We start from the raw sequence: 21,520 nt of genomic DNA on the forward strand, positions 1-21,520 counted from the left end.
TCTCAGACCCAGGAAGTCTGAAAGACTTTGTGCTGTGAGCAGAGTGTTAAATGCTACTTCCACTCACTCAGTCATCCCAGGACAACAATTTTGAATGGACCTATACGGGAAGAATGAGACACCACAGTTCACAAACACACCATTTATTCTCATGTCACTTACTATAACTACTGTCCTCCTCTTTTGTTCCATCAATTGTTCCATCTGCTTGCAACTGCAAGTGGTATCCTTGCCTGCTGTATAGCTTTGTTACTATACCTTTAAGCTGAGGCTCTGTAAAAAAACAATAGTGAGATTAATGTGGGAAATCCTGATATGCTGTTCCAAGTGAGCAGGATGCTAAAACCAAATCTCCAGGTTTCTTCTCAAGGCTGAGGTATGAAAAAGACCCAAAATAAAAGCAGGGCAACCAGCTTTGTAACACTTTCCACTCAGACTGAGATCGAATTTATGTCTATAAAATCAATTGTCAAAATGATTAAATGCCACTTTCGATTGCAATGTAGATAGCAAAGTAAAAAGCTACTTTCAGTGAATACAAATTCCAACAGTGTGCTGCTTGGCCTCAGGAGCTCAGCCCTATCTCTTTTAAGATTAGAAATGAGCTGGCAAAGAGCATATTCTGCCTTTTAAAAAAGGTGTGAGTTCTTAAATGGAGAGGAAAACCAGGACTACTACGATAGCAGTAATAAGAGCCACAGAGACGGTTGAGAGCCTAAATATATAGCAGCAAATGTTTAGCACAGGAACTGCTGCAGCTCTAATAAACAAACCCCCATTCCTTGCTGCTCCAAAGACTACAGAGCAGCCGAAATGATAAACTACTCAATGAACATATGGAAAATGGAGGGGGGAACCCTGAAATCCAGCAATGTGTGGAACTGCAGAATAAATATTACCAGAAGGGTTGAGGTAATTACCTCATCAGCTAGAAGAAGAAAGATCAAAACAACGCATAGTTTGGGTAGATTTCTTTTCCTCATAACCGTCCTCAGATTCACAGTTAGATAGCAAGACATCTCACAGTTTCTGATCATTCTAGACCAAAAAGCGTACAGCAACAGGATCTGCTGTCAAGCCTGTATAATTTAAGGTATCTAGGTAATGCACCAGGAGTAAATGCTAAAAAGGTCTACTTCCACTGAATCCCAATGACATCTGCATTGTAGTCATTTCGCACAATTATGCTTGTCAGGAGGTGATGCATCTCCAGAGCTCGCTCCACAACGCCTTACCTAATTCAGAGATAAACATACTGTGAAGATATAATGTGCCATTTCCAAGAGCCAATGCCTGGTTAAGACTCCTTGTGTTTGTAATCAAAGACATCAGGGAGCTCTGCTACAGTACTTCATTTTAGTAGGAGCTGAAGGCAAAAGCTTACAATAGTTTGCGTAACTGTATTAGTTCCTATTAGCGACCTCTAATAAGGGTACTGACGGATGCACGATTCTTATCTACCAACTTTTCTGGTAAGAAATTAATCCAACCCCCGCTTTGGCCTTTTAGCCAGAATATATCCCAAAGCTGTTTGCAAACTGCGAGTGAGGCACCTCTTCTGTGGCTGCTGAGAAAAGCAGACAGGTTAAGTAGCTAACGGCATCAATGTTTCAGCACAGCAAAGCGACAGCAACATTACCAGAGTTTTGCTCCTCCCATGTACAAAAAAACCCACTTAGATCAGGGACTGAGTCTTCATGCCTGATCTTTCGCGCCTCTGACACAGCATCGCGTCTGCAGGGCAGCTGCATGTACGAGGTTCCTAGAAAGGAACAGGGTGCTGAAGCAAAACTCTGGAAGGTGCCGGTGAAAGCAAAAAGCCTCATCTGCAGTCAGCAAATAAAGCACAGCACAGGCATTCTGCAAAGCAGGAAGACAGAAACAGATCTCTAGACCACAAAGTTAACATACAACTGAAGGAGGTGCATGTGCGGGAACTTCCCCTGCTAACATCTCCCCCTCAAATAAATCCCATGTGTTTGTGTATGTGTAACAGAGAGAGAGGCCACTGAATTACTGGCACACAGGTGTGCAACTGAGGCAGATCACAATGGTGTGTGTTATCCAAATAAACCAGATGAACATGAAAGGGGACAGGACTGGCACGGGGTACCCATGCCCATCAGACCATACAAGCCAGGACTGGCCATACCCACACGTTCATTTTACCAGCCCTGAGACACCAGTTCCCCTTTCGCCATGCCTGATGCACATCCCAGTTTGCGTTAAATTAAACAAACCAACCCCCAGCCCCGAGATACAACCCTTGCCAACCTGGTCGCCGCCTTCGCCTTTTCTTGGAGCCAAAGAGCTTGACCCTGGAAAACACATTCAACTTGTTCTTGTCGCAGCTTCCCTTGCTCTTGCTGGGGCTGTTGACACACTTACAGGCATTGGACTTCTCCCGCTCCCTGGCTTGTCTCTTCTGGCGGATCAGGGAGCTGGCGATGGCTGCAGCCATGGCCGCCACCGCCCCGGCACCACTGGCGGGTCAGGCACACGGGGTTTGCTCGCCGGCTGCGGGCACCGCAGCCAGCATGCTGCTCGGCCGGTCCCCAATGCCGGGGACACTGCCGGGCACCTTGGCCAACACCACCCACCGCCAGTCAGCTTGGGAGCCCAGGAGACACCGGCGGGATGCTCGCACCAGAGCCCTGGGTGGGGATGCAACAGTTTAGCTCAAGCGTTTTTGTCTGCTGAGATCTTCCCCTTTTGATTTTCTGATGGTTTTTTATTCCTCCCAACTTCTGGCAGGGGAAAGTTTGCAGGCAGAGGCGAGTGTTTCTACAGAGATCAAGCAGATCACTTGCAAGAAATCCTTCCAAGCTTCTCCAGATGCACTATTCACATGCAGACATGGCACAGCCAGTTGGCGCAAGATCATTGCATCTCTCCTAGCTCCAGTTTCTCCGGTTAACTTTTCTCCCCACCCGTCCCCCCCCCATTCAAATCCCAGCAAACACCTGTTAAGGCTCCAGCAGGGGCTGTCCAGTTGCAAGGGTTTTCTAGATCCTTTTTTCCTCTTCTCCCTTAAGAAGAGATCCGAAGCAAGTGGTGATGGAGACACTGGGAGGAGGTGCTGATGCCTGGAGCCTTGGCTGCCTGCTGCTGAATGCTTTGGGAAGCCTCTTCCCCTCGGCTCCTCACAGGTGCGGCTGACAGCACAGCCTCCTCTCCACGGACACGTTTGCTTTAGCGTTGCAACACTTCTCAGCAGACAGTAAACAGCCGGAGCTCCCCTGAGCCTGGTCGCCAGCAGCTCAGCGCCGAGACTGCAGCAGCAGCAGCGCTCAGGCAGCGGATGCACGCACTCGCACACACCCCACGAGCTGTGCGCTGGTACAGAAATGAGGCGACGCAGCAAGCCCCTTATCACCCTCCTCCTCCTCCTCCTCCTCTCCCAGGCAAGGCAGCGAGCGGGAGACCTGCCCGGTGGCTCTTTGTGCGTGGAGTTGCGGAGGGGCCCCCGGGGTGCAGGCAGGGGCTCAAGGTGGGCAGAGGGAGCCAGTGCAGCCCCGCTGCCCACCCTTGCCGGCCCCACGGGCGGTGGGTACCTGCTTTTGACAGAGCCGCCTCCCGGGGAGGTGCAGACACCCAAACAAACGTGACTGCGATGAGCAAATAGCTGGCACCAGGGTTTTGGCAGCGGAGTGAGGACACCTGGCTGGCAGCGGGAAGGTGGTTCGGGGAGGCAGGTGGGGGGCTCCAGCCACAGCTCCCCCCCTGCCTGTCCCCACCCTCACAGAATGGCCCCCTTTCTGCCTCACTGATTTATTGGAGGCTTTTTGCCTCTCTTGCTTTTCCTTCCCCCCCACCTGCTCTCGGCTCCCGTTTTCTAGCTGAGCCCAGAAAATCCTCAGAGAGCACGATTTCCTTGTCATTGCCATGTTCTCCCTCTTCTCTTTGACTCCCCCTCCCCAGTGCCTCTGTGTCCCCAAAGGCCAGGTTCTCATGCCAGCTGGGTTTATTCACCCCTGGCTAAGTGGGGGCCAGGGTGCGGTGGCACCAGGGCAAGGAGAAGCAGCAGTACCATGATGCTGAGGAGCACAGGCTGGTGTCAGAGCCTGGCACTGCACTGTGGTTGATGCCCTGCACACATCCATGCCCCAGGACATAGGAAGCAGGAGATCCTGGGGATCCCTTTGCAACCCACCCCCTGCTCTTCCAAATGCTTTCAACAGCTGGAGCCTAAAATAAAGCCAATTCAGGCTAGAAACAAAACAGAGATTTGCAGCCCTGAAGGCAAACAGCTATTGAAAGAATTTATCCCCGAGGCAGAGGGGATTCGCAGTCACTTGCTGGCACTGAGGCAGGGTGGGTAGTCCCCTGTGCTGGAGGGGGGAGGCTGTGGGCTGGTTCCTTGCAGGAGCTGAGCTTAGTGGGGACTGTGATGGCAACAGGCTTCGGTCATCCAAGCCTGGGACTTGCGTCCTGTGTGCCCTGGGCCAGCCCCAGGGCTCCTCTGGGTCTATCGAGACAGAACCCATGCAGGTGGGTTGGTGTGACAGCACCAGATTGCTGATGTGCTTTCAGACTCAGCCAGGCTTCTCAGGATACCTGCCCCTTCTTTCTCTCCTCCACACGACCCTCCCTTCCCTCCCTCGGGCTGCACACTGTGCTCCCAGGGAAGTGCAGTGGTAACCACGCTGCCCAGTACCTTCACTTCAAAAAGCCCAGTTGAAAAGCAGCTCGCTGTACCTCTGCAAACATTACAGTCCCTCCCTGGACTAGAAAGAGCTCGCAACAGGGTCCAGATCTGTTTCCTCCAACTGGGAACTCCTGTCCCAATACACGTTGCATGGCCAGGCCTTAATAACAGCAATGCCCATCATGCACAAATTTTACGATGATGATGTCTGACTGAAAGGACAGTGTGTGCCATCACAGCCTGAGACCTCGCCAGCCAACACGCTATATTGAACTCGGCAGCCCCACATACTCACCCATAACACCTCTTTTCTGCAAGAAGTATATGTATACATGTACAGCTACACATGTAGGCATGTACACACACTCACCTTTGTTTACAAGGCACTTCATGGCATCCACATATAAATGTAAAATCAACACTCCTAATTTCTTATTTGGGTTAAACAGTAGGGTAAAAATAACTGTAATTCACAAGTTCCACCACTACCCTCATCTGCCAGTCCACATAAGACATGTGAAATCCAACCCAAGAGACAGCCAGTTGGATATTATTAGTAATAACTCTTCCTACTCAACTCACCGGTAACGTACTATGATTTTTGCCAACTTTTCACTTCCAATACAGTCATGAGCGAGACTTGTTTTTCCTGAGACTCACCCATTACTTTATAAATATTCCCAGTTTGGAAAGCAGCATTTGATCTTCAGATCAAAGTGAAGCTCCCTCATTGTGATCTGTCCTGTAGGCCAGATGACATTTCATTTTCACAATGACTACCCAGAACTCAGAATTTGGCTAACCTTGAAAATCCTGAGGAAAAGCAGTATATAAAACTGGTATTTAGGATATCTTTCTGCCAGCATTCCAGCCTGCATGCTTAAAATCCATAATGAAAATTCATTTGCACAAATGTTCCTTGACAGATAACTAAAGAGAGGAATAAAAATAGCATATATGCATAATCAGATTTAAGTTTCAAAAAGCAGTCCTCCAGGTTTTTTTGCATGATCAACCTCTCCATCTATCGGTACTCCCACAAACATGTCTTCGTTTACTATAAATGGCATATGAAAATGAAGATCTTCTTGGGAAAACATCTTTGGTACAGGACCAGTCTTTGGACTACTTCAGTGTTACAGATATAAAAATCTCAAGGAACAGCTTTATTTTCTTTGAGCAGCAAGAGCTGTTCACTCCCTACCAGGCTAGAAAGGTAAAATAAAATAAAATAACATTCCAAGTGACTTTTTGAATGTAGAAGACAAGCAGAAACTCCTTGAACACATGCCCTCTTTCTTTGTGTGTGATTATTGCAACAGAGCACATTTAAAGCTTGAAGAGTAGATTGCCAGAGCCATTTAAACCAAGAATTAAGCATCAGCATAGGGCAGATATGTACAATTACTGTCAGAGACAGCACCGTGATCTACCTGGAGCTGGAAGGTGACCCAGCAGCAGTTCTACTCTTTTGAAGCAGACAAAGATGTCACCCACTTCTGATTTATAGTTTTCCTTTCAGTCATCTCTTGAGTTTATGCCGATTTTTTATGATTATTTCCATGATTCTGATCATTAAAATGTACTTGAACCTCCAGAAGTTGTCTGGATTAGGCAAAAGTAGAGCCTGCAGTTTGGTATCATGCCTCCCAAACCAGGACTGGCTCTTTGGCTAACGCAGGACATGGTTTTCAACCAACACTAAGTGTCTGCCCTCGCTGCCTGGCTCCTGCAAGAAAAGGCATCAACTGCAAGCCCAAAACTTGCAAGCGGCCCAAACTGCAAGTGGCGGTGGCTATTTCACCAACTCAGAGGAAAGTGCAAAACTTCTGGGTTTTGCTCCATCCTCCTTGAACCATTTGCACTGCGGCAGGTCCCATACCACCACTGTTTCAATAGTTTGATTCTATCCCGAGCATAAAAGTTTTATAGGAGGTCCTATATAAACAGGTAGCTGCTGAGCAAAACAGACGCTGCACAAAAATTCAGACCAGATGAAAAATCCCAGGCCAGCTGCAGACCTCACCGTCAGGAAACAAGCTGCAATTTTTGACAAGCTGCCGTGGCTTTGCAGCGCGCCCGGTGCCAGCGGCAGGCTGCGAGCAGAGGAACTCCTCCTCCCCCCCGCTGATCACCTATGCTATTTCGGCACACGAACGCCAACAGATGTGATCCAGCACAGAGCGGCGTCTCGGTGCAGCACTGCTGTCAGCGAAGGGAACGGGTGGAGGAGAGACGGCACTTTCTAGCTGCCTGTTCAAGTGCACTGGTGACTGGCACATGAGCCCAACATGCCACTCGCCGAGGGACCCAAGCTCCTCCGTGCCCTGTAGAAGTATTAATGATTCCCCTGACATGCTGCCATAAAGCAGAAACTTACCGCCAGCACCTCGGGTCAAAATATCCCATCCTCAGACTAAACAGCATGTTCAGTTACTTCCTCTTCCTCCATAAACCAAAAGATTTATAGGAGGTCCTTTTTGCTGGGCAAAACAAATGCTGCATAAAAATCAAGACCAGAAGAAAAATCACAAGGCAGCTCCAGAATCACTCAGCCCAGCATAAACCCCCAAACCACCCCTCCACATTTACAGGCCTAAAGCGGCTTTGGTGTGACAGAAGAATTTCAGCTGCCATGGGAGTCCCTCCCAAGGCTCTTTTGTTCTTGCTGGGGTAACATGCTACTGCTGTTACAGAACAGGCAGAAAAAAAAAAGCTTCAGGACTCAAATCTACGGACTATTTGCACTGCCTATACTCCTCAAAAGCAGAGAATTGTTTTCTGAAAAGTGCCACCAGAATCGCTTCTCTCTCTTTTCAGGTTGAGATAAACAAGACTTCATCCAGTCAGGTATGACACAGCAGCTCTGAGGCCCCCAGTGATTTTTTTTCCTCTTCTAAGTAAACAGAATTACTATTCACCAGGAAACCGAGCTGTTCAGACCCAAGCCCCGCATCACTTAGCTCCTCCGTGAAACATCCCGTGGAAATGACTCAGCCTTTCCTCTGCAGCCAGCTCCGCGGCTGGACACAAGCGCTGCAGAATGGCGAGTGTCTGGGTGCTCTCTGCTGCGGGGATGGGCACAGTTCACTGCCCACTTCACTGCCCCTGAAAGCCTAGTTTTACCCTAGATAGCAGCTAAAGGAAGAGTCAGCTAGAGGTATATTTCTCACTGCAATTTGGAAAAAGGTACTAGTGCAAGAGCTGAGCCTTCAGGCAGCTCCAGACCGAAAGCTGAAATTTGAGGATATTTCAGTCAACAGACCGACTGGGCTACCTTAAAATTAACCTTATTAGTAAAGATCAGCTTCAATAACCAGCTGCAGACCTTTACACAAGCTGTACTGCTGTAAACAGACGTAGTTTTGTGTTGAGAGCCTCAGGGCACTTGTAAATAGCAACATGGATGTTCCTGGGTGTGTCGGTGCCATGGTTCTTTGCAGCAGTGCACTGTGCAGCCCTGCTCAGTAAGAGGAAAGAAAGGCAAAATAAATTCCTGTGACACCAGTGTAGACGTGTCACCTGGACTCGCTTTGTCTAAGATCTCACTTCTTGTTGAGGGGATTAGGCAGCTGGTTGATTTTTGTCTTCACAGAGTACAGAACCACGTATCCCAACACCAGAAGACCAGTACAACTGGTATACAGGACTGGATGTGCCGAAACTGGCCCTCATCCAGCAAAGCAGAGAAACACATCCCTGTCTTTAACGTATGAATCATCTCACTAAGATTACTAAGATATTTAAAAAATAATTATGCTCCTGATACCTTACAAAAGGTTCTCATATCCTAATCCTGTTCTCTTACCAGACCTGCACAAGTCCGCTAGGACAAGGTTCACTGACTTTGACAAGAATTTTGGCGTCTTCTTCATGACTGACATGCCCTGCCAAATGCTGAGGATGGCCACGACATCTTACATCAAGAACACCAGTTTCCTCCCAGATTCTCAGAGAAAATACCGAGAGAATTCCCAGTACTGCCCCTTTCCAGCTGTGATTTCCAATTCCTTTACAGAACTGTCTCAGTCAAAACTGAATTTGATCTGACCTGGCGGTGCAGGCATTTTTGGAAAAGGAGGGCGTTGTTTGAAGGTAGAAAAATGGAAATATTTTTGCTGAGGTTAATCCATATTCAGTCATCCCAAAATGTCAACCACAAAAGATCGTCTATCCGGTGCATAAAAGATCAGTGCCAATCAGCTGGGAAAGGTCACGGAACAAACAGAAGAGATCAGCTCCCACAGCTCTGTGGGCTCCCAAATTGGGAACACGTTATTCCGGTGTCTCAGGGAGCCCAACCTGAGCCAGGAACTTGCAGCAGTGACCGACCGACTTCCTTCTGCCCACTGCAACGCCATAGCAAAAAATCCTCCCACATCAGTATGCACAGAAGTATCTGTTCATTCACCTCTCAGCATGACGACTCTTGGAAACATCAATGTAAATGACAGCATATCATCCCTGAAATATTTACGTCTCAGCATGGGACACAGGAGAAGTGTGGGCTATATGCCATTGTCAAACTTAACATAAGGCCACTTTACACATGACAAAACACTGTAAATAGTCCTTCACAGACCCACAGCAAGTTGCCTAGAGATTGTCATATTACTCAAATGGATCTTTTTCCACCTTTTCATAGATCTGATGGTTCATCCTTTGCCAAGAGCTTGACAAAACCAGACTCACTGGCTCTCCAGTGAGTTGGAGCCTCTGAGAGTTCAACCCCTCCCACCCACATCCAAGCATTTCTACCAGTTTCTCATAGCCATGGTCCTCGCCTTGCTCAGAAGCTAACTTCTGCTCCACTGCTTGGCTTCACACACCTACAGAGCCCAATCCACTCCAATCCTGTGTTGGATACCAAGCTTGCTGCTTCCCGTTGCTGTGCTAATGACGTAAGATATATCTGCTTTCTAACAATGAGACCAAATTACCTGGGCTGGGATCAGAAGAGCCTGGCAACGGTGTGACTTCTACCTGACCGCCAAGCTCATGGCACCAAGTTCACACAGACAAATCAGAATGTGAACAGAGTTGGTCACAAATGAAAGGGACTTTGGGCAAAAAGTGCCATACCTTGGATGGAGACAGAGCTCTCCAGGAGCTGCAGTTAGACCCTGCACTGGGTCCGTGCTTCTACAAATGTGCAAGCAGGGCCTTGCTCCACTCACTGTCATGGAACTGGAACCAGTTTACCTGAGCAAAAATGTTGGTCTCAGTTTCATTAACCAAAAGGAAGGTATATTCTTGAGGATTAGGAAGAAAACCATGATCTGAACTTCTGCCTTGTGTCTCAGTTCACCATGTAATAACCATGGTATTAACAGTGATGTAAGAAGACATATCTGACCTAAGTTCAGTGATGTAGAGGTTTATATGAGTTCATCTGACCGAATATCTGGGCTGTACAACCAAAAAGAGAGACAAGGCACCTCCAGGTGACAATTCACTGCCATCCAAAAAACCACAATTATTTTCACAGCTGCATAAAGGAATACACTACCTCTGTGCTACTGAACTACTGTTGTGGGGTGATTCAGACTGTAATCTATCTAACGCATCTTCATACTAAATAATATTTACCACCACCAAAACTAAGTAATCACTTAATGAAGGTCCATGTAGCTCAGCCGCTTGCTTCTGGCAGTGCTCAGTAAAACATGTGAATATAAACCCAGCCCAAGTAGTCACAGAGTCGCACTTCCCACACACACACACACCTCCCAGCAATTAGCCTCGTGGCAACTCCAGGCTGAGCAGGAGCTGCTGTGGGCAAGAGCGGAGCAAAGGTGACATCTATAAATCACACAGGGGTTTTGAGGTGAAAAATACAACGTATCATAAGTAAACAGAGGGGTATTCATTAGCATAAATTAGATGCACTCTTTTTGCAGGCAATACTCACAAATAACTTTGGCTAGCAAAACAGGAATGAGATCCACAAGCCAGCATTTACTGTATTTGATTTAAATAGGTTTGGAGACTAGAAAAATTTTGTATGTAAATTCTACATAAGCAAATTAGAGGAAATTCAGAGAAGGAGGCTAATAGCAGAACAGCTGCTGCTGCTCCCAATATTCGCATTAGGTGGCTGGGCACATTTCTGGGGACTCAGACCTCATCAGAAAGCACAGAAAGGTTTTGTTGCTATGCAGAGAAACAATGCTCAGAAATCAGAGAAACAGACATGAAGCTGCCCCAGCTGTGCGCTATTACTCCTCACTTAAGTCCAGCTGAACTACAATAGGGACACATTCGCTTGTACAGAGACTGGATAACTGTCCAACTTGTAGTTGCATTTCTACCTAAAGCCACCCCAGAACTAGTAGATTAAGGTGCAGAAGTAGATACAAATATAATACCACGATTTTAATTAAATTCCTAGTCCATACGTATAGCCTTCGCAGCTCCCCAGTCATACTGCTAAATCATGCTGAGCTAAATTCACAGCAGAGTGACACCATATTTAGCAGATGATGATATATCATCAGGATTTCTGTCCTCTCCCTTCAACCCTCTTCCCTTTGTTTATCATCCTCATTTTCCACCTCTCCCTGCCAGGATCTTCTTTCCCTGTTTCATTAAAAATTACAACATGATTCTAATGAGCAGTAGCCACAAAATCCATCAGTATCTCGATGTCCTTATCCTTCAGTTGAGGTCAAACTAATCTTGTTTACACACAAATACACTTAGTCTTAGTTTAGCTTCATCTATAACACAACACTCCAAGGCCTGGGAGCTTCTGCTGGGAAATAAAGGACAAAGAGCAGAATTAAATTCTAAGGCACAGAACTAAGCCAGCTGCACTGTAAGAAGTTGGCTGATCTTTCAATGTTATCATTCAACCAGTTCTACTCAGTCCATTTCAGATAACTGTACTTAAGAAGGACCTCCTTGCCTTTTCTTGTCGCCTATATGGGGCAGTTATGAGAGGTTAAAGGCTCTAATCCTGGAAAAGGTGCCTACGTGTACAGCTGCACAGGTAAAACATGTAGCCACACAGAATTCATGAAATTCTGCAGCATTCTGCAAGGCCTGCAGGGACTCCCAGGCAGCTCCCCTCACATGACTGCAGCAAGAGATAGAAGAGATACAACTCCCAGAAGTTGCTGGTATCTGCTTTTCCTCTGGACTGTAACTGGGACTGGGCATCTCAAACCTCTGCAAATAGGGTCCTATATGCATAATATGGACACTTAAATACAGGCATTTTTTCCTGCCTTTCTTCTTCCTGACTTGCAAGTATGAGTAAACCCAAGATGCTCCAACAATGCTGAGATGCACAAACACCAGGGAATCAGAGTAGAGCAGTTAATGCTGGGAGAAACTTCCATCTTCCTCATAGCTTTCTGGTTTTTCCAGCTTTCTAATATATGCAGCATCTCACTCACTGGCTGTATTTTTAGACCATTAATGTAATAAATTTTAGCCTACTTAAATAGTCCTGCTGTAAAGTCTTTCCAGGAGGCTTTCAGCAAAATATAGAGTTTCTTGTACAGGAAGCTGTAGAGCATCAATTTGTAAACAGTTACAAACCAACAAACGGGACAGGTTTCCAGTGCTTTCAGTCCAAACCCCAACGCACACACTGGCTGCTAAAAGCAGAAACAAGAGGGACACCTAGAGTTGGTTCTTGTAACCGCCCCAGCAATGTCACTCGCTCTCTTCCCCAGTTCTGTGTCGCTCACTGGGGATGTTCCTTACAACAAACGCCCGCGGTGCCTCGGGGTGCAGTGACAGCCCAGGCGGGCCCTGGGGTGCACTGACAGCCCAGACGGGGTGCAGCGACAGCCCAGGCGGACTCTGGGGTGCAGCGACAGCCCAGGCGGGCCGCAGTGACAGCCCAGGCGGGCCCTGGGGTGCAGTGACAGCCCAGGCGGGGTGCAGCGACAGCCCAGGCGGACTCTGGGGTGCAGCGACAGCCCAGGCGGGCCGCAGTGACAGCCCAGGCGGGCCGCAGTGACTGCCCAGGCGGGCCCTGGGGTGCAGTGACAGCCCAGGCGGGCCGCAGTGACTGCCCAGGCGGGCCTTGGGGTGCAGTGACAGCCCAGGCGGGCCCTGGGGTGCAGTCACAGCCCAGGCGGACTCCGGGGTGCAGTGACAGCCCAGGCGGGCCGCAGTGACAGCCCAGGCGGGCCCTGGGGTGCAGTGACAGCCCAGGCGGACTCCGGGGTGCAGTGACAGCCCAGGCGGACTCCGGGGTGCAGTGACAGCCCAGGCGGACTCCGGGGTGCAGTGACAGCCCAGGCGGGGTGCAGTGACAGCCCAGGAGGGCCCTGGGGTGCAGTGACAGCCCAGGCGGACTCTGGGGTGCAGTGACAGCCCAGGCGGACTCTGGGGTGCAGTTACAGCCCAGGCGGGCCCTGGGGTGCAGTGACAGCCCAGTCGGACTCTGGGGTGCAGTGACAGCCCAGGCGGGCCCTGGGGTGCAGTGACAGCCCAGGCGGGCCCTGGGGTGCAGTGACAGCCCAGGCGGGCCCGGGGCGCGGGCGGGCAGGGGGCGCCCCGCGGTGGTGCCGCTGCCCCCCCCCAAGCCGGGCGCGGCCGCTGTCCGCGGTGCTGATCCCGCCGCGCCGCCCCCGGCTCCCCGCGGCGCTGCCCGGCCCTGCCGCGGTTACAGCCAGCACCAGGGTCCGTTGCCGGCCCCAGCGTCCCTCCGGCACACGGTGGCTAGGCAGCGCGCTCCCCAAGAGACAGCCTACAGCAAAACCTTGTGGCTGTTTCAGACCAGCTTCATCTGCACCGCTCTCATGCTATAAAAGCGTACTGCTTTTGCAAAAGAGCACAGCAGTTAGAAGTTAATAATCTGAATTACATATTAAGTGATTGTATTTTGTAAATGCGTTTTAACACACCAAAAACGTTGCAGACTGCTTATTTCACTGTACTTAGATTTAATATATTAATTTTGAGGAGAAAAAACGCCATGGATGCCGTGTGCAACGTCATAAAAGTCGTTTACTAATCATGTTGAGTTATTTCTAATAAAGAATGATCTATGACCCAGACAGTTAATATCTAACTCTCTATACACACTGCCTATCAGATTATTTTTGATACTGGGGCATATTCCAAGAGCCCTTGGATTTGTTTTTCTTTTCTAGCCATAGGGCGTTGGTTCTTAACAGTAATCTGATCGTTTCGTGTACCAAATACAGAGAACACATTTTTTTCATTATTAAAGAAAAATAAATTACACCATCATAAGCCTTTAGCTGAAACATTTACAAAAGAATAAATACTGATGTGTTTGTATTAAAAATGTTTTCCAGTTATTAACACCACAACAACACCGCCCTCAGTTAATGTTAGGCACAGTACTCTCATGAAAGGAAATTAGAACAGAACTGGAATTATTCTTTTTTTTTTTTTTTTCTTTAAAACAAGCTTTATGCCCGACAAAAAGCTTGGGTACAAGATTAGCTAAATATATGGCATAGATGTTTAAAAGGCCATAAAATCAACCTGTGCAACATTTGAAATACATACTCAAACAGGACAAATCTGCCAGTTCAGCAGCATATTCAGTATATTTACAGTTCTAGTCAGTAGGAATTAACAGTAATACCTTCCTTTTGCTTCAAATAGTGTATATTTAGAATTACCAAAGAAAATTCACAAAATCAAACCCCGATATTCTTAGTAGTAATAAATATTAAGCTTTAATTTCTTTATAGAGTTTATCATCTCTACAGAGGATTAGTTTCCAGGAAATACCTTCTCAATTTTTACTGTAAAAATATTGCTTAAATACATCTTACCTGAATAAGACTTTCTTAACCCCAAAGCCATGCTGCCTTACAAGCTGCTCCTACCCAGACAATTGCAGTCTACATTTGGAGCAGACACACAGGGAGTAGATCAGAGAAAGTTTAAGGCATATTTAAAGTATTCTCTAAGGTACGGGCCAGAAACATCAAGCCCATACTCGCGGTATAGAGAGATCATTAATGGGCATTAGTGACAGACCATTATGACTTTCAGAGATCATTAAAGATTCATAATGTAGCTGTATTGTTCTGGCAACATCTAACCATTTCTTTGACATAAATGTACATTTCTCCTACATGATTTGCTTAAACTTATTATTTTTGAGTGTCAGATTTTATTTTCTGCCTCCTAGAATTACAAAAAATGACTGTAACAGGATACTGGAGTACATTACACCAGCCGCAGGAGCCTGGTGCTTGGTTTAGTTGATACCCTCATTGTAAGGCATTTTAGAATATGAACAGCTCAACAACATTCGTGAGGTAGAATATGTACCATACATTCGTTCTTCTTTAAATAAGCTGACTCGTGATGGACCGTGAATGTTACAAGTATAAAAAGCACTTAGAAGAATTACATCTGCTAACTATTTGGAAATAAGTACTTTTTGAAATGCTTAAGCTTTACCTTTGCATTTCAGAAAAAATCATTGTTTGATATTTGGATTTAGTGAAAAAATAATGAAGATATTCTAATTGGAATGAACCAAATCAGCTACTCCTAATGCAGTTTTGACAAGTGAAGAAAACACTTGAAATTTGGTTTTGAAAATGTACAGTACTGCAGACACTGTGGTCCAAAACATGACTACAGTTGTACTTCAGTTGTGTTAATCAAGGGCTGGATTTGAATCTTCTGTTGCTGAACTTGACTGAGACCTTCTTTAACTCATCCTTCCTCAGCACAGCAATTTAAGCCCATGCTCACATATCATGTAAGTAATGAGAATTAGGCAATTTAGAAGCAGAGTCAGATTTTAAAGTCAAATACCATCTATTAGTGTGATGTGGTCATCGTGGAGTCACATAATTACAAGTAGAGGAGAAGAGATATTTGGAAAGGGTCTGCCTCTTCACCAGGAGTTACCACTCCCTCTAAGACACAATTAAAAGTGGTGTGCTTGGTTTATTTTGCAGTGCAATGGACCAGCAATGAGCATATATCAGTTTGCATTATTAGGAGGAAAATCACCCAAATCTGGCTGAGGAGCAGTAGCTTAATTCCTCCAATGCAATCATTTGCAAATGCATGAGATATGCTAAGGATCAGACCCTCAAAGTCATAGACAAGTAAACATCTTCCAGATGCTGAGCTTTAGGTACTAAAACGAGATCCAGCAACTGAAGTCACTGAAGCATTTTAACATGTTTTAGCAATTATGTTGTGTTAAATCTAGACCTGAAAGGTGAAACATGTCAATTTACAAATAATAAACAATTTCACCAAAATAACGTTTAGTGTTTACTAATACACATTACTGCTTATGTGCTTGGAATTCATAACGACAAGTATGCAGAAACAAATCATGCTGTGAATTGCAGAATTTTAGAATATTCACTGTTTATTATGCCACGGTTGCTTATAATCAAGCTGTGAATAGTGCTGATATCCAATTACACTGTACTATTAAAAACATCTTTAGTTATTGTTGCCAGAAGCAAACTGTACCACACTAAGAAAACTGCAGTGGGGCAAAAACATGAAGTTGATTCTGAGATCTCTGTGCTTGGAAATGGCACAATTTTCACCAAAAGAATTCAAAAACCCATGTGGAAGAACGCACTTAAACCCATTTCTAATCTCCTGCTGATTTCTATTGATTTCAAACAACTGACCTTGAGCTGATAGGTTTTATGTCACCCATGTCAATTATTGACGTGCAGTGAAAAGCCAGCAGAGGCACTGCTTACTTGCAATTAGAATCAAGGTTAATCTGCTTGTAAATGTAGTTCTTTTTCCATAGGCACCAGTGCATTTAACTCCTTTCCCCAAAGCCTACACAACTTTGTAATGACAACTCCCTAAAATTTACAAGGTTCTTATTAAAATGTCTGTATTCTGTCCTCTTCAGCTACATCAAGAATGGTTTAAGTGATTCAGAAACATTCTTACGGTTTTACAATAAAATGGGAGTTGTATATTGAAAACTTAACCTTTTTCCAGCTAATCCTTATCAAAGCATTATCATCCTTTATTCATTGCATATTAACTTCCTCTACTGTTTTTATTAATAAAAGGAAAATACAGCTTGTGTCTAATCTTCACTTTGTTTTGTTCACTTTACATCAGTTATGTGCCCTCAACATGTGACTAGAACCACCTGGCACAAAAGAACACAGCTCGTTTGAGATCCCTGCGTTTGGACCACCTTACCTCTACCGGAGTATCAGTTACCTCTATGGGCTGTCCGCTTAAAAAAGCAACTTTATAGCGTAGTGTAGGACCTGCAGCAAGAGAACTGAAAGTAGAATTTTTAATAAAACAGCCATTTTAATATCTTTTTCCTTATGAATCAATAAAAATCAAGCTGCTGTTTGCCACAAAGTACTCACTGGAGATTACCACATTATAAAAACTGCGTATGACGGATGAGTGTGCTGGTTTTGGTGGAAGTAGAGTTTTCTTCACAGTAGCTTGTATAGGGCTGTGTTTTGGATTTTGCTGGAAACAGTACTGATAATACAGGGATGTTTTTGTAACTGCTGAGCAGCGCTTACACAGAGCCAAGGGCTGCTCTGCCCCTCACCCCACCCCACCAGTGAGCAGGGGGGCACAAGGGGTTGGGAGGGGACACAGCCGGGACAGCTGACCCCACCTGACCCAAGGGATGTCCCACACCATATGACACATGCTCAGCATACAAAGATGGGGGAAGGAGGAAGAAGTGGGGGACATTCTGAGTTATGGCCTTTTGTCTTCCCAAGTCACCATCACGCATGATGGAGCCTCAGCCAAAACCAGCACATGAGCAAACAACTAAGAGAAAGGAGAAAAAGATGGTTTGGAGAGGGCATTTACCTTTCAAACTATCCAAAGAGGAAAGCTCAAATTAGCCCTCCAAAAGAGACAAGAGTAAGTCAAATCCCTTTAAGGAACAATCTGATCTGTTTACCCATGGTATTATGTGCCACATCTACTCGCTTTACAGCTGACCAGAACAGATGCCGTGGCAGGTCCCAGTAGGATTTGCATGTTACCTTGCTGGTTTGCATGGGGATAGTGCAGCAAGGACTGGATCAAGCGCTCTTCTCCCTGAAAACAAGGCCACACTACCAGCACGGTGCTCTACCTGCTGCTTGTGTTCTTGACAACAGATAGACTTTGTCTAGTTGGCATCTAGGCCGTGATGCATGCTGAGATAAGGGCCCAGGCACATCCAAAGAAGCTAGCGTAGACACTCCTATTTCAATTAATCCTGCTTTGCAGTTGAACTCATCTCCTTTAGAAAAGAACAGCCACTCGGGCTTGAACTTATTTCCTGGAATCCAACCACAAAACCCCCAACTAGTTTGTCTGGCAGGAAGAGCCTGACAGCTCAGGCTCCAGTTCTGCTGCTGCTGTTACGACGAAGGAATCTCAAAAGCGCAATATAGACGAGCAAGCACTGCACTGCTGTCTCAGCAGTCCCACAGCAACATCATGCAACAGTGAACAGCAGCTGCAACAGAAACCTTCCAGGGGAATACAGGTGATGACTATAAGAAGGTTCCTGCCTTCTTGGAGAAGGGAGAATAAGAAGAGAGTGCTCTGAACTGCCACACAGCCAGACAAAACAACCATCTGGGGTTTTAGCACCTGTTGCTAAATACTGTTTTCGTATTAGTGATCATTATATTGTCATAGAGTCATTCTGCTGTTTAAATTTTAGCCCCAAAACAAAGTGACTCAATCCTATTTCAGAGGTATTTTGGATTAGGAAAAATGTCATATATTTATATATATATATATGCATGGGAGAATCTGTGACTCCGTTTTGTTCTTCCCCCCTTTTTTGATCTGATTGCACTCCCCAGTCACGCAACCCAAAATAAAGAACAAACCCCTTAAAGGGTGCAACTATTTAACATTGTGATGCAAGGAATGTTTCCGTTTCCACTTACTAAAGGGAGCTGTGTGAAGTCAGCGCAGCACTAGCACTTTCTTTCCTTGGCTTCACCTGCCACCTGGTGGTACACTCCCAGGAGCAGAAAGCAGCATTTTAATGGAAGGATCCTGCATGTTCCAACAGGCACCTGGAGTTAAGTGCTCATTTTAAGGCTGCAAAAAGCAATGAGCAGCACTGCAGTTGCAAACATCTGCGCAGTTCCTGTCCACACACAATGCGAATCTAAAACGTCTTCTGCAATTAAAACAATCTTTGAACAGAAAGGGCAAGTTTTATATTCAGATTTTTCAGTAGATGAAACTAAACAGCTGTAAACTCCCCCAAGTGCCACAAATAGTCCCAACAATTTATAACACTTAGGACAAGTTCCTGAGACCAAAGGAAGCTCAACTGCAAAAGCAGGACTCACAGTCAGACACAGGATGGAAAGCAGGGAAGTGTGAAAGTCACTTTGTTACCCGCCTGCAAATAGCTTGCAATGTCCCCCCATTATGCCATGAGAACAAAGCAGAAAGACAGAATAGGTAGTAGCCTAAACTTTTTAAGCTACTGTATTCTATTTCTAATACAATGTTTATTGTGTATTCTATTCAGACCATTTCAGTAAATTTGCAAAACAAAGTATAATCAAAATTAACTCCTATTTTGTCATTCTGACATCAATAGCCCTTGTTCATGTTGTCCTGCATGTTGCACAAGGGCAGGACGACTCCGCAGCTGCCCTGCTAGGGCAGTCTGGTATCTGCATCACATCACTTTGCAGCTGCAAGTGGGACAGTAAATATTTACTACCAGGAGCTGGCCCCTGGTGAAACCTAAAGGCCAAGTCTGCTTGACACAGTGTGGTACTGTGCAGCAATATTCAGGCTGCCCTGGGTCTAGCAGCATTACTGTTAATTAGCAGACAGGATGCTTTGTCAAGCATTCCCAAGACAGCACAGTACCTTCGCACTGACACACTCGAGGACAGTTACCTTGAATCATTTCTGTCTCTGATATATGGGGGAAATGAGGCAAATATATACGAGGTTACTGGCCCCGGCTGCCTCACAGCCACACAGCAGGGAGGTGGTGGCAGCCCCATGTATCTGCAGAAGCTTTTGGCAGGATGACTGTGCAGCAGCTCAGTGTAAAGCCCCTGCTTCTTGCTTGGCTCTTATCATACCCCAGGGAAAGATATATGCATAATGTGGGCAAATGCTGAAGAACAGAGAGCAAACATTAAAAAACCAGAGCTACAAGTATTCTTATAGTCACTTGTGTATTTACATGAGCCCTGTGGGATGACACCCTTCTGATACCTGGAAAGAAATCTTCATCACACTTCTAACTCAAACGCAATTTTTACTTACTCGCCAACCATGGAAAAGGTGACACAGCAAATGTCTAATCCAAGCCCTTGTGACAGCATGATCCTACTCTTTATCTGGTACTCCAGGTGTTGGAGACCAACTCTTAAAGCTCAAAGGAGTGTTTCTTCCCCTGTTTGCCATTACAGACCAAAACTAAGACTAACCCTTCACTAGCTTTCTCGTTGAGGGAAGAGCACTGGATGTTGCACATATGTTTGTGATGGGGTTTGCAGAAACACCTAAGAGAATTGGCAGCATAAACCCATTACATCCCCCTGACACACATGTCCAAACTCCCTACAGCACTTTTGAAAAACCCCACCGAAAAGCAGATTGGAACAACTGCAAGGACATATTGGGCAGATGTCAGGGATGAGGAGATCAGCAAAGGCTCCACCTCCACCCCCCTGAGATGAGGCTCCAATAGCCCAGATAAGTTGAGTCTGGTGGTGATTACCTCCCTACCTGAGGAAATCCCAAAACCCCTGGTCTAGGTCAGAGTTAAGCATGGAGTATCCAAAGCTCTGGCCTGGCCAAATGGCAGGCAGCCCAACCACAGCGGCTGCAGCGTTCAGAAACAAGCAGATGGTTTTGAAACGACAGCGCCTCTTGCCAAGTCCAACCCATTCCGACTCCTCTGTTTCTGCATTGCCCATGCCATTTGCAAACACTCTTGTGCAAACACAGCTCACAAGGAAAGCTCTTCTCTCAGCAGCCTGCAAGCATTTACAGCCAAAATCAATACACACATCAGTGCTCCTAAAAGTCATTTCATTTATGTTAATTAAATAAATTGGTTCTAATAAAATAATGATTTCACTCAGAAGAAAATAATGGGTTGAAAGTCATTTAACTTTGGGTTGGGTCTAATCCTTCAGATTTTATTCTTCATTTCTGCTGATATTCTATAACAATGTGAATCATCATTATTTTATTTTCCTGCAATAGCAGAAGATTTTATTTCCATGAAAATAAACTACTGAAAATATTGACCTAAGCCCTGGACAGAAAAGGATAAGCAGACATCCCTGAATGTCAGTTGCATGAGGAAGCGTCCCGCACTGTTTGGAAAGTCAGTCTCAAGTTCCCTGCATGCTTACCAATAAAAGCACAACACTTTGCAGGCAGATTCTCATCACGCTTAAATCTGGGAATTCCTGATGTGAAGACACAGAAGTTGTACTGTATTTGCACAGGTATAAATGAGATGGAAGTCTCCATCCTTGCCACACTACCCAGACTCTGCATTACCAGTCACAGAAGTTCATGCCTTGAAGTAGTTTGATCTAAAGCACAGAATTCAGTATTTTTATTCCAAAGTTCCATTCCACAGACAAGATGCTGCACCAAAAACTACTGGAGAAGTGCGAGTGAAAAACATGATTAGATTAAATATCCTTTTATGTGCCAGTATCACCCATCAGGCCTTCTCATTATTAAATACACCGCCCCAGCACTACGCTTATATCCATATTTATGTTAATCATGGGGAACAAGAATAAACAAGCAGGCGTACAAGCATAAACCTCTATCAGATAAAACAGATCTCACCACTTATTTTGTAGATATCATTCTGGCCTATTTTCCTCATTAGGGAAAAAAAGCATGATTGAAACCCTCCAAAAAAATCTCAAT

At 45.8% G+C, this 21,520-nt stretch overlaps 1 protein-coding gene across 4 annotated transcripts in view; it reads right to left on the reverse strand.

Moving 5' to 3' along the window:
- FGF13 (fibroblast growth factor 13) overlaps positions 1 to 21,520 on the reverse strand; it is a 263,266-nt gene that overhangs the window by 60,966 nt on the left and 180,780 nt on the right. For 2 of the 4 annotated variants that reach the window (XM_037407800.1, XM_037407802.1), the window contains one exon: positions 163 to 273. In XM_037407800.1, coding sequence (XP_037263697.1) covers positions 163 to 273 — 111 coding nt within the window. Of the gene's footprint in view, positions 1 to 162; positions 274 to 2,274; positions 3,342 to 14,418; positions 14,529 to 21,520 lie in introns of those variants that run through there. The other 2 variants (XM_037407804.1, XM_037407801.1) reach the window with 2 other exon arrangements.

The sequence above is a fragment of the Falco rusticolus genome, chromosome 14 (assembly GCF_015220075.1).
Source record: "Falco rusticolus isolate bFalRus1 chromosome 14, bFalRus1.pri, whole genome shotgun sequence".
Classification (NCBI taxonomy): domain Eukaryota; kingdom Metazoa; phylum Chordata; class Aves; order Falconiformes; family Falconidae; genus Falco; species Falco rusticolus.